Source organism: Terrapene carolina, unplaced genomic scaffold (assembly GCF_002925995.2).
Source record: "Terrapene carolina triunguis isolate 2854851 unplaced genomic scaffold, T_m_triunguis-2.0 Scaffold21, whole genome shotgun sequence".
NCBI lineage: Eukaryota > Metazoa > Chordata > Testudines > Emydidae > Terrapene > Terrapene triunguis.
In genome coordinates, this window is record NW_020664372.1 from 4,185,651 (window position 1) to 4,199,998 (window position 14,348).

Genomic DNA, 14,348 nt, shown 5'->3' on the forward strand with positions numbered 1-14,348 from the left:
AGTTCTAGGGCACCCATTGCTGTTGTACCTAAGCACTGGATAATTGTTTGTTATACACTTTTTTTTCTGGAAAAAAGAAAAAAAATCAAGAGAGGTTCTGGAACCTATTATTTTTTCCCCGAAGTTGTACTATAGATACTTCAGGTTAGGGCTAGGTTCAAGCTGCAGGATCCAATTCTGCAAACCTATGTTGCAGCGACAAAGCCTGGCTCTTTAGCTCAACTGTAGACACTCATAATTTCCCTCTGGACGTTTCCAGTCTAATCCCTGGAGTCAGCCCTGATGAAGACCATCACACTGACTCACAAATGAATTTAATATTTCTAGTTCAGTATTACCAAGTTTCCAATCAGGATCAGGCCCCATTGTGCTAGATGCTATACAAACACACAGAAAGATAGTCCCTTACAATCTAAGACAAGTAACATACGAGAGGGTGGGAGAGAAAAGAGAGAGGAAGAGGATCAATTACATGCATTTGTAATTTAAAAAAAAAAAAACAATAAATAAACACTTGAATTCATGTTCTCCAAGAATAATTATTCTTAAGGTTACCCTGATCTCCTCTCTTCCTTTTCCCCTTCATTTTTATTTGCTTTTCTGTCATCTCCCTCCAACCATTACAGACTGTTCCATTGCTTTCTCATAAGTCAGCCAGCATATATAGCCCTGTCCTCTCTTCCCACAGCCCTGTTTTTCTTTTCACCCTTCAGGTGAAATCCTGCCCCCAACTGAAATCACAGTGAATTTTACCACTGACTTCAACAGTGCCAGAATTTCATCCTTCAAGTTCGTAGTTCACTCCTGCTCCACTGCAGTTAGCCTGCAAAATTGCACTCACCAAATTCATGGATAAGTGTCTCCCATTGCAGACATGGTGTACATACAGCACAAACAAAAGGAGCAGGAGTGTTCAGCAAAGACAACACTGAAGGCAGCCTAGACAGAACGTATGTTCATGTACAGTAGCATTTTGTTTCTGTACCAATATGAAACTTAAACTAAAAACAACATTTTCCAGTCACCTCAGCAATAGGACACAAAGTACACGTTAGAGTATCTATCAGCCACCACAAAAGTACCTAGATCTACAAGGATAGCATGTTGCTGAGCTGTCAGCTGTTTCAAGAGTTCTTTGTATGAGATGTTAGGAGGTTGTTGTTTGCTTGGCAGTCTATGTCTTACGCGATGTTGTACAGCTAGAAATTGCCAAATTTCTCCCCGGCGGCTTTTTGGTACACCTAAAATCAGAGGGGAGAGAAAACAAATGCCCTGAGCAGTTGAATATTCTGAAAGCTTTTTATCTATAATAGTGACTTCTGTTTGATAAAGATAATGTCATATAATGCATTATAGCTAAGGTTCCTAACTTGAAGGCTGAGAACCACAAGACTTAATCTACATGTAACTCACACTAATAGTGTAGTCGTTTTGTCGCCATGTAATGGCTAGTTAACATAGAGGTTTATGAGTCTACTACTGACTTCAAGCTAAGGGACTTAGCCTTTGTGTTTAAACAACAAAGGCTCATGATTTTAGGTCCAGATATCTCAGATTCAATTCCCAACTGGGGCATTGTGTTACAAGGGGTAACCCATATGGGAATTGTCAGGGTGAGCTTCCCCAGACAAATGTATAACCCACACTGATGCACTGTGGCCCTCTGTCCCCTGTCTAGTCACTAGTCCATGTACACAGGTTTATGAGTCTGCTACAGCCTTGAGCCAAGGAACTGGGTTCTTCAGCTCAGAGAATAGAGGTTCATGCTTTTAAATCCAAAGGCCCTAGGAGAAATCCCCACCAATGCTAACCTATCTGGGGACATCACCTTACATACAGGAGTACAACTATGTAATCATTCACTTGATCTTTCTGCAGCACTGTCTCAATATATTGTAGGCATAACAGAATCAGTATATGTTCTCATTGCAAAATAGTTGGTGTTTGGGAAAAAAGGCAACGGGCAATTTTTACCGATTTGGTGCTATTGGAACAAGCTTACTGAAGGTAGATTTGGTTTAAATAACCTTAAAGACTGAACAAAAAAAAGTCTCCCAAATGTCCCAGCCAAAACATATCACACATAATAAATACCTTCTTTCAGAGTGGTATGAATATCCTCCATGTCACATCTGATTTTGGCTCTGCAGTTTAATAACTTCTTATCCCAGATATTTATGACATCTTTCTGACATGTACCAACTTCAAGGTAGTCCAATTTAGCTTTTCTTGATTGGAGTTCATCTCTGCTTGCTGGAATATAGAACATGAGGGAGAGTATATGAGAGATCATATCAGAAATCAAATATCTCAATACAGCCAAGGTAATATCCAGAATCTCTCTTCTGTTACTGCATAGGACACTTCGAATGAATGGATAAATGATAGGAGACTGACTTTAAATGAACTGCTGGGCTATACCTCTCTAGACACATATGACTCATATTGCTGAATAAAGAACATGATAAAGTCACAAACCAACGTACAAGAAACATAAAAGAAAAAAAATCAGATGTGTTTCCTCCCCTTCCCACAACTGCGCCTTCTCTGAACTTTAGCAAAGCTTTGCTGAGTGAAATGAATATTCTGCAACAGAATCCTTATAATACTTAAACCAATGTCAATGGAATGAACAAAAGGATCATCTCTCCACATTTCAAAAGACATAATCCTGAGTTCTGCTGATGATGGAGAGGTATTTATCAGTTGTCTTTCTGTGGCTAAATGTTGACATCTCAGCAACAAACAATTGTGCAAAGCAATTTATCAGATAATTTTTACTTTATGTATATTGCACATTAAAATAGCTTCACTGTGAGAAATCTCAGACTTTGAATGCTCCTTCTGGAACTGCAAGAGCTTTGGTAAAGTCTTTTTAGGAAACTTCTCTTTTAAATGACAAAGTCGAGATCATTATCATTATGTGGTCCCACCAGCTACACTGTTCATAGTGGTCCTAATAGATCAGGGGTGGCCAACCTGTGGCTCCAGAGCCACATGTGGCTCTTCAGAAGTTAATATGAAGCTCCTTGTATAGGCACTAACTCTGGGGCTGGAGCTACAGGCGCCAACTTTCCAATGTGCCCACTGCTCAACCCCTGGCTCTGCTACAGGCCCTGCCCCTACTCCACCCCTTCCCTTCCCCCTCCCCTGAGCCTTCTGTGCCCTCGCTCCTCCCCACCCCAGAGCCTCCTGCATGCCACGGAACAGCTGATTGGGAGGTGTAGGGAGGGAGCGGGAGGCACCGATAGGCAGGAGATGCTGGGACCAGTGGGATGGAGCTGATGGAGGGCTGCTGACGTATTACTGTGGCTCTTTGGCAATATACATTGGTAAATTCTGGCTCCTTCTCAGGCTCAGGTTGGCCACCCCTGTAATAGATCATGACAGTTTCAAACAGATGCTTCTCACCACAATGGGGCTTTTATTTTAGCATCTTTTCCCCGTTAACACCATTGCTCAGAGTCACAATGCAGGACAGCAGAAAGTGGTAAGAGTTTTTAATCTCCCTGACTCTAAGGTGCACCATTTGCTAAATCCAGTCTGATGCTCTACCACCTACTCTTCTCATTAGGTCCTGCCTTTTGCTCACTTCTTCTAGCAACTCCTGGAGACTCACTTTTCTAAAACAACTGTCAGGTAATTCTGGATTTTCATGGAGGCCTAATTTCGATTTCTACCTGGGAATGTCACAGTAGCCCTTTTACTGTGCATTTGTTAGCAAGTGGAGGGCTTAATGCACACACCGTGCTACTGACGTTGAGATTTAACCCACATGCAGTTCCAGAGTCCAATTGTTGCAAATAGAGTCTTTGATAATCATGTGAGCAGGTTACATACTGCATTATTGCACAATATGATCCCTCAAGGATTCCTATAACTCTAAGTCTCACACATTTACCGTGATCACTGTTGGAAGTAAGTTTACATGGTTCACTGAGGAACCATGATTCTTTAACTGTTTTTTCCCCAGATCAGAATGATACAAACCAACACTGGGGATTCTATGGGAACATAGGACTTGCAAAGCCAAATCAGACCTTCTGTCCCTCAACTAGCTACTCTATTTCCAGAAATGGCCAATACCCGACGCTTCAGCAAAAAGTGGAAGAAACCCATGACAAGCCTCAGTTAATTGGGACACATACATAAGTGCATGCAGGATCAGGAATTAATGTCTAGGCCATTCCACAAGTCTAGTTGCTGAGTATCCCCAAGTGCTTTATAATTTATCATCTTTATCTGACTGATGAGGGCCCAATAAACAATTCTTGTAATTATTTCTATTGTGGTAGTGTCTAGGGGACCCAGTCGCTTTGTGCTAGGCACGAAGCATTTAGGAGAGCTCCTGCTTCGACGAGCTTCAATCTAAACTTGGATATTGCCCCTGGATTTTTTAAAAAAAGTTATCTTTAGGGAACAACGGTTGTTCTTCAAAGGCAAAAAAAAAAAAAAAAAAAAACCCACAACTGATTTTTTTTATGCAAACTGTTGCATAAATGCAAGACCATAAGAATGTGAAATTCCTGTACTGCCAAAAAGGCATTCGATTCTGGCACCCTTATTTACATTGAGTGGTACTCTGCTCCAAAACTAACCCCACTGAAATCAGTGGAACTGCATGTGGAGTAAGGCACTGCTCAGCGAGAATAGGGCAGCAAAATTAGGCTTTTTATAGATTTAGTTGCTTGCTACCATTCACTTTAAATTTTCCTGTTGTGAAATCACCTAGAAATATTGTGTTTAAAAAAGTAGCCTTTAGCCACTATCAAAATTAAAACAATAGGTATTTGCTTCACAAATCTTACCTTCTGCAGAACAAATAACTATTAGCATTCAAGTCTCCTCGAAGGCACAAAGAACAGTGGGAGAGATTCTGTTAATATTTTAATCAGTACATTTAATACAACACATTAGCAGATAAGAACTGCTGAGAGCTATTTCATAAAGGGGTGGAAATTGCACATCAAAAACAAAGCAATAATAATCAGTGTGATGAATATACAACTAAGAATCAGGCTGCCACTAGAGGTTTCAGCCCGTTCTGGGTTTATGTTTACATTTTCTGAAGTCTGTAATGGACTGTAGTGTTGGGAGACCAACCACCATCTGAATCAAGGTGTAATAATGAAATACCCTGCTCAAGTCAAAGTGCGTCAGCTTTCAATAGGTGCTTTCCACACAATACCACACGTGCTTGGACTATAAATATGCCAACGAAACAAATGCAAAATTTATATGGAGACTGGGAAAATTTCCAGAACAACCTATACTTTGTCTCAAGTCATCCTGTCTCCTCTAACACTAGATAACCAGTGCCTAGGTTCCTTAAGCAAAGTCACCTGCGTTTACTTGGTGAGATTAAGTCCAACGTATTGGCAGCAATGCATTCTCAGCTGATAAAACTCCACAAGTCAGAGAACCCAGTGGGTTCAAAACTGGAATGCAGTTATACAAGCACCCATTACTACACTGTTATTTTCTAGTTTTCACCAGAGAGACCAGACATGCACATTTAGTGTTAATCATTAACTAAGAAAGAGGCATTAGCTTTATGTTCTTTACTCTGTAAACCACTTATTTCTTTAGCTGTTTTATCATTTGTTCTTGCAGAGGTCAGATTAGTTTTAAGTGTCTGTGATACCTGCAAGGTTTGAGATTTCAAGATACAAACAGCCCTTTCTGAAGTACAAAGAATCTAAAGGAATAACCAGTGCTTATTCATTGTGGCCTCTTCTCTTCCCAAACACAGACTGGCAGGTTGCTAAAAAAAATAGCCAAGAATAAAGGATTTGGTTGGATTGGCCATTCTTCAATGACTAAATAATCAGTAGATGTTCCCTACAAACCCTATGTCATTCAAACTGGGAGGGTAACACACTAGGTGCTAAAGCAGTGTATTCAAGGACATGGGTTTGCAGTCACATGGAAAGACTCCTGCCATTTTTTTCCTTCCTCTCCCCTAGTATCCTTAGCATGGACTGGTGCCTATATGGTGCACTAAAGAAATGGAGAAATGGGAGGTGGGCATGAGACTTTCACAAATGAGGATGGTAAGGATTTCTATGCTGAAAGAATGAGACTGCAGCATAATGCCAGCCTCTGGAAACTTAAAGACTGCACAGGACAATATATGCAAATTACCATTTGCAGTTTCTTTAGGGCAGGGGTAGGCAACCTATGGCACGCATGCCAAAGGCGGCACGCGAGCTGATTTTTCAGTGGCACTCACACTGCCCGGGTCCTGGCCACCGGTCCAGGGGGCTCTGCATTTTAATTTAATTTTAAATTAAACTTCTTAAACATTTTAAAAACCTTATTTACTTTACATACAACAATAGTTTAGTTATATATTATAGACTTATGAAAAGAGATCTTCTAAAAATTTTAAAATGTATGACTGGCATGCAAAACCTGAAGTCAGAGTGCATAAATGAAGACGTGGCACACCACTTCTGAAAGGTTGCCGACCCCTGCTTTAGGGTAAAGGCACTAAGTGTAAATTAAATCTTTTTTGATTTCTACAAGTTTTACGTTTAGACCAGGATGTTGACTACTACCTTTTGTAGAAGGAATCCTGAATAACACTAGTAAGAATCTTGGCCAAAATGTTGATAAATGAATAGAGTGTGTGTCCAACTTCAGACCCTTATCAGGACCTGATTTTCATAAAGTGCTGAGCACTCGTCTTCTGAAAAATGAAGCACCTTTAGGGTATCTCAAGTTGAGCACTCAAATAATTGAAGCACCAAAATACTAATTGCTTTTGAAAAATTTAGGACCTTAATTACTTCTCTGGTAGAGTAGGAAAGACTGGAAATATACAAGAAACATTTTGTTGGAACATCGTATGTTTTTATGATGTATAACACCTATCTGGACAGTGCAATAGAAAATCATTCGCTACCCTGTTGAAACGAGGCATGAAGGGAGCAGTTCACTGATGATTTAAGTATTCATGCCAGTTTGCTATAAGATGAAAGAGGAATAAATCCTGTATGGTGGTCTGGTATTCCAGAATCTGGTTGCCCAGGATATGTATAGCAATGGTTTATACTAAATATATACACACAAGTATGCGGAATCTTACTCTGACAGAAAGCATGTTTTTAAATTGCAAAACTGACATGTAAGCATGTACTTTTATAAAGAAGGGGAACTTGATGGAGAATGTACTGCAGTATGCTATATCTTTGCTCCACCTCATGAAAAGAGTGTTTAAATCATGGAAGATTTTGCATCTATGCCTTTTTTGAAATAACCAGAACAGTAATTCATATGCCAGCTGTGTCATCTTTTAATATGCCCAATCTTTTCAGGTATTTTAATCACTAAATCAAGGAAAAACTGCAAGTTTTGCATGGAACAGCAGCGCTTCTAAGATTGTAAACCTCAGTCTTGCACCAATTCTATTTCTGAAACTACTGCATAACTTATAATAGCACTGGCCCTGATTTTCAGTTGAAGTCAATGGGAGCTGCTTGTGGTCTGGGCCTCTGAAAACCAGGCCCAGTTGTTTCTCTGAGTGGCTAACCTTCCAGCTTCTGGTTTTCTTTTTCCATTCGAAGCAGTAGGATTTGTTGATGGATAGCTTTTCTCCACAGACTCTGCAACTCTTCCGATTTTTTTCTCCCGCCAGCCTTATCTGGGGCATCCTCATTTTGCAATATCAAAGAAAGAGGGTCCTCCTCCAAGGCTGGAGCAAGAGGGGACAGTGGCAACAATTCATTCCCCTCAAGCCCATCTGCAAAGAATCACATAACTATCACTGGAAATCCAGATTACATTGGCTATACATGCCACAGTGAAGACAGTAATTTCTGCTATCATATTCAGCAACAATACACTAATTATAAGCTAAAAACCACACTTTTCTAACAGTGGAGGCAACATTTTAAATGACGCTTTAAGGTCAATGGCTATATTGAGCACCCTTCCACAAACTTCCCTCCAAGTTACAAAGGGCAGCTTAATAGCTGACCACTCCCACTGCATCCTTATTACCTCTTTCTACAGTTAAGCTTGTTAACTGCCATAGTTTGCTATATGTTCCACCTAGCAGAGATGCCATGTTTTTCTCTCTGCTATCACACAGTACTTATGCAATAAATCTATCAGTTCGTCTACAATCGCTGAATCTAGAGAACTTCTGTAGTGGATCCACAGCTGTGAAGTGTGATATAGGAGCCATATTTACTAGTCAGAATTTTGACTTTTTAGAAGCAATTTCATGCATTAGTGCATTTAGGAGACCAGTAGATTAACATCTAGAACTAAAAAAGAAAGAAAATAGGGAAGGGTGCTTAACATCCAGATTGTGTTCTATTTGGGACAGAACACTGTCAAAATGCTCTCCTTTTAAAAATAAATAAATTAAATAAATAAATAAATAAATAAATAAATGGAGATATCCTATCTCCTAGAACTGGAAGGGACCTTGAAAGGTCATCGAGTCCAGCCCCCTGCCTTCACTAGCAGGACCAAGTACTGATTTTTGCCCCAGATCCCTAAGTGGCCCCCTCAAGGATTGAACTCACAACCCTGGGTTTAGCAGGCCAATGCTCAAACCACTGAGCTATCCCACCCCGCCGTCTCTTATATAAGCAGGGTGTGGCAATATTTGCTGACAGAGATATTTTGATCACCTAAAGGCAGTTCTTGCAGTTTCTTTGCCCTTGCCGGCAACTATAGCAAAATGCAATTAGTTTGCGTCTACTGCTAGAAACACCAGTTCAAAACAAAGACTCAAAGCCGCCCCAATGAGACATTGCCCAAATCTGGTTCAGCAAGTACATTACAATGTTGCATTAAGTTGCTTTTTGTTAAACATCTACTTTTCTTTCCAGGAGTAATAAGCAATAGCATGTGCACAGTTTGCCCTCTTTGAAGCCCCACGGACCTTGATGCTGCATTGTTGAGGGAGATTTGTTCATGGGTGAAGCAACCCGCAGGAAGATTCGCTGCCGCCAGGAGATGCGGCGGGGGGTAAGAGTGACCCCACTGGCATTTAGAGACTCATTGCTGCAGACAGACGAGGTCCTTTTCCTTCCCTCCCCATCACTGGAGGAAAACAAGCAGAGAGTGCAACCAAAAAATCAGCTTGATAACAAAGTTGATAAAGGTACACCACAAAAAACACACATGCATATGTTGAGTCAGTGTTAGGCAGATCATGATCACAGACCACAACCTGAACACAATTGCCAAATGATGCTGCGAAATTCACTCCAGACAGCAGGCAGAGGGAGCATTAGTATAGAGACACAGTGCTTAGTCTAATGTTCAGAATTAAAGCTTATCTTTTTTCAAAATTCCATTTGAAAAACTAAGAGACATTCAAGTGCAGGAAAATAAACTAATATTCAGCCTTCAAATGGCTGCAATTTGTTTTCCTTTCGGCCTAAAGAGGATCTGATGCAAGACATCAAAGTGAGGACATCGCTTGAGCACAAAACCCAACAACTCATTTAATTGGCAGGACAGACTAAAAGTAAGCAGGCTCATGAGCCCAAAGGTGGAAGTGCTTATAGCTTCAGGCAACCCCCCCTCATGCATCATTCCCTCTTCCCACTCTTCAGGGAGACGGCTGACAGTGACAGGGAACAAGGGGATGACTAGAGAGTGCTCCCCCGTTGCTGCCTCACACTAAAGGGGAGTCTGCATTCTCTACCAGCATTTTCAGCAGAAGGAGCAGAGGCAAGGAAAGCAGGGGAGAGATAGATCCTGTCGCAGTGCTCCAAAGGAGACTGATCTCACCCACAACTGGCACGTAGAAATGGGCCACAGGAAGCTAGTTGAGCAGATAATACTGATGGAGGAAGAGGCAGCAGAGAGCAAGGAGGAGCAGGAGATTAGAAGGAAACTTTCCCCTGTGAGGTACAGTGTTCCCTCTAATTTTTCCCACCCATGTACAGAATGAATTTTGTTATGTGAACCAATATGGAGGTGATGTGTGACATCACCTCCATATTGGTGCACATAATAAAATTCATGTGGCAGGGTCGGGCCGAGGGAGTCGGAGTGTGGGAGGGGGCTCAGGGCTAGGGCAGAGGGCTGGGGTGCAGGGGCGTGAGGACTCCGGCTGGGGCTGTGGGCTCTGGGCTGGGGTGGGGCCGGGATGAGGGGTTTGGGGTGCAATGGGGCTCCCTGGGACTACAGTGGGGAGGGGGGGGAGAAGTGCCTGTCTCCTGGCTGCGGCAGGTCTGGACCGGGCTGGGTCGGGGTGCCTGTCCCCCGGCCGTGGCAGGTCCAGGGCTGAGCTGGGTCGGGACTGGGGGAGGGGTGCTGCGGCAGGTCCAGGTCTTGGGCAGAGGCATCTCTCCCCGCCGCAGCCCTGAGCGCCTGCGCGACACTTAATAGGCAGTTGCGCAGCCGCACAGCTTAGAGGGAGCTTAGGTAAGGTAGTTATATTATAATTGTCCACTATGGTGCTTAAACACCTCTCTCTAAAGCATCTGGCACTGGCCATTGCTGGAGACAAGGGGTAAAATTTTCAAAAGCACTTAAGTCAGGTAGGAACCCAAGTCCTGTTGAGTTTCATTATTTGAAAATTTTACCCAGGACACTGAACCAAACAAATCACTGGTTGAATCCATGAGGGCATCGAATATATCCAGTGTTCCTATGTTCCTAAAAAAATCTTGGCTGACTCTGTTGCAACTGATCCTTCCCTGCACTCCTTCCATGGCTCAGCGCATGGCAGTTACACTGGCCTGCAGACACCTATTGCTTTATTTGCCGAAGGCAGATGTACAAGTCAAACAAATCTTTACCAATCCTAAGTATTTAGGCAGAACACTGCTTGGACAAAGCACTTGCAGTAGCAGCTGATAAGGACAAATAGCACCAGCCATCCTCAAATGGACTAGAGACAACCCTTGACCACAGAGATGTGACCGCACTCCTGGAATAGTCTGCTGGAACACATTCAGCAGAGGAAGAAGGGGTAGAATGGACCATTCATCTCAAAGAAGTGATGGGGTTTCTGTACAGTATGGAAGTCCTCTAAAAGGGGGATGCCAGAGATTTGCCTGTGCTTGTCACAGGATTACCGTGTACTCCATTAGGGTTCTGTTGCAGCACCTCAGAGTGATCGGAGCTATTCTTCCCTAAAGAAGGTGGGTGGCACTCACTGGAGTTTCTCAAAGAACACCTGCATTGGACTCTGGGTTACAGAAAGTCTGCAGTCCTTTTACAGTGCTTTACCCCACACTGCCATCTGGGGAAAGAAGAAGACAACCAAAGCCTCAATACTCAGATAAAATTAAAAGGGAGTATTTTAGAGGTTTACAAAGTTAGCAGGGCAATATCACAGGTAACTATCATTGCGCACTCAACCAGTGGGATGACAATGCATCAGGAGGACAGGTTGAAAGTGTCAAATGAGGAATACTGCAAGGCTGCAACTTTATCATGACGGGTTGTCAGGACACTACAGAACATTGCATCTACAGAGGCAGCCTTTGGCAGGAAAGTTCTAAAAGAACCAGAACTTTTCATGCCCCCAGGACTTACAGTACTTATATAATTTTGTTAATCCTCCATGGATACTACTGCTACAGACTCTTGGATCTATAGAAAAGGGAGGGCTGACAGGTCAACAAGTGCTCACTATAATATTTAGGAAGTAAGTCTGAAATGGAATGTTACAACAATTTGCCAATTGTAATCAGCATCTCTGACCTGTCAACTGGTAAAAAAGAGAAAGCATGCAAGTGAGCTAGACCATGTCATATTAAAAGCTACAGTTATGTTAGCTATGTTGCCCTAAGCAACATGCTGAACCAAGGTCACAAATATGTACCTTCATCAGAGCCAGTTCTGGTCTTTGGAAAACTTCAGTTTACTGAACTTTAAAACAGAATGATTATGCGGTTTATCGTCTGAACAAAAGGACCACAGTAAGTCTGTATGTACTCAATCTATCCTGTTTTTTGTTTTATCTGCCCATTCAAGGACTGCAGGTTCAGTAGAGATTTGGGCAACTCTTGTATCGAATATTGTAAACTGAACAATGATCCATTGTAAAAGCTAGGATTGATTTTTGGATTAGCTAGTGTCACATCCTACCAAAACACTGAAAAATCCCAGTTTTTAATCTTTCTATGGCCCAATAGTTGCCTTACACATTTTCTGTGGATAATAAAAGAAGGAATACTATTTCTATTATATACAACTACAGAGAATGTTATGTGAATATTAATCTAAATGAGGTGATGAAAAGAGTAGTCTGAAAATCATGGTATGTAACTGCAGAAGATACAATTCATTTTGGGCCAAAATCTGCTCACTTCATGAGAGCGTCAAAGAGACAAGTCATGGAGGTAAAGCAATAGGATTTGGGTCTATTTATTAATTTGTTACAGAGGGATTACTAAGGATGCAAACTACCACCACTATTTACATTTATTCAAATGTTTGCATCATGCATTAGAACATAAAGCTAAATCATTACAAATCTTACAAAAACGTAACCTTGAGAACAAGAAAAGAGAAGCATAACCCCTTCTTTTTATCATTCTTTATACAAATAATAAAAACAAAGCCATTATTCTAGCGCAAGCACTCAAAAGGGGGATGCAGTTTGGGGACATGCAATTCTGGGGCAAGTGACTGCAAAGAAAGGTGAAACATCACCAGTGTTTTATTTACAATATTTAACATGCATAGAAAAATTAGAGGTGGAGAGGTAGCTACCGCACATTTTAGTCTATGGTTTAATATCGCACCTTTCTGACCTTCAGTATGTACAATGTGATCAGTTACTTGTGCTTCACTGGTTGTTTCTCTGTAGACAAACATAGCTACCATTATGCACTTCACACAATAAGTCTCACATCCTTGGACACTTAAGATAATGTTGGTAATTATGCATTATCTTCCAAAATTCCCCTGTAATTCTGAATGACTATCTTAGTTCCTCATTTCCTTTTCCAAAAACAATTGACTATTGTAGAGGTAGTTGGTGTCAGACTTATGCACACAGCTTGACGCATACAATGGGATACAAGTGGTTATTTAAAAAAGTGTAGAGTATTTTTTTCTGATAATACCTTAATTAAAATTTAAAAAAACCCACAAAACATAAAATAGAGTGCCTTGGAATTTCTTAAATTCTACTTTGATAATTTGCCTCTCTGAGCTAAGAGGACCTAAAATTTAAAATCTGATCTGAAAGGCATGTAAGGATGTATTATAGGGTAACAGGAAAAGTAAGTAACCCACACCTCAAATAAATATTAAAGTTATTTATAAGCTCCACCACTAAAATGAGCAGATGGAAGCAGAAGCTGGCCAAACTGGGTGCAGAAATGGTCATATCAGCTCTACCATATTTTCCCAAACTTTCAAGTATGTGGTGATAGATTTCTATACAACTATCTTAGGTATTGCTAATAACGTTCAACTCAGTGTCTAGGCCTAGTGGGCTGGAATCTGCTCTCAGTTACACTAATGAAAATCCAGATTAGCTAACTTCAGAGGAGTTACTTCAGATGTGTACTAGTCCAGCATTTTAGTACCTAGGTTAGGCAGGTGCATGCTGGAGGTCAGAAGGATCAACACCACTATAGTCACCCCACTCTGAACTCAGTGGGCAGCCAGACATTAACTCCCAGCTCCCCTCAGAGGGAGAAGTTGTCCAGGCATGGACATAGATGCTAATGGCTAGGGCCCTACCAAATTCATATCCGTGAAACATGCGTCGCAGACCGTGAAATCTGGTCTTCCCTGTAAAATGTGTCTTTTGTGTACTTTTACCCTATACTATACAGATTTCACAGGGGAGACCAGCGTTTCTCAGACTGGGGGTCCTGCCCAAAAGGGAGTCATGGGTGGGGTCGCAAAGTTATTGTAGGGGGGTCATGGTATTGCCACCTTTACTTCTGTGTTGCTCCCTGGTTGCTGGAGAGCAGCGGCTGTTGGCCGGGTGCCCAGCTCTGAAGGCAGTAGCGCAGAAGTAAGAGTGGCAATGCCATACCATGCCATCCTTACTTATGAACTGCTGCTGGCAGTGGCGCTGCCCTCACAGCTGGACTTCCAACCAGCAGCCACCGCTCTCCAGCCGCCCAGCTCTGAAGGCAGCACCGCTACCAGCAGCAGTGCAGAAGTAAGGGTGGCAATACCACGACCCCCACCCTACAATAACCTTGTAACCTCCCCCAAAAAAACCTCTTTTGTGTCAGGACCCCCACAGTTACAACACCCTGAAATTTCAGATTTAAACATCTGAAATCATGAAATTTACACTTGTTAAAATCCTATGACCATGAAATTGACCAAAACGGCCCATGAATTTGGTAGGGCCCTACTGATGGCAGTATGGCTCCAGAGGCTGCTGCCATGGGGGT

The 14,348-nt window shown here is 41.9% G+C and overlaps 1 protein-coding gene across 2 annotated transcripts in view; it reads right to left on the minus strand.

Annotated features, from left to right (window-relative positions):
* Nucleotides 1-14,348, minus strand: part of TBC1D4 (TBC1 domain family member 4) — a 153,916-nt gene that overhangs the window by 19,236 nt on the left and 120,332 nt on the right. For both annotated transcript variants that reach the window (XM_026661087.1, XM_026661184.1), the window contains 4 exons: nt 8,900-9,060; nt 7,535-7,744; nt 2,095-2,253; nt 1,083-1,241 (listed from right to left, as the gene is read on the minus strand). In XM_026661087.1, the coding sequence (XP_026516872.1) occupies nt 1,083-1,241; nt 2,095-2,253; nt 7,535-7,744; nt 8,900-9,060 (689 nt within the window). The remainder of the gene's footprint in view (nt 1-1,082; nt 1,242-2,094; nt 2,254-7,534; nt 7,745-8,899; nt 9,061-14,348) is intronic.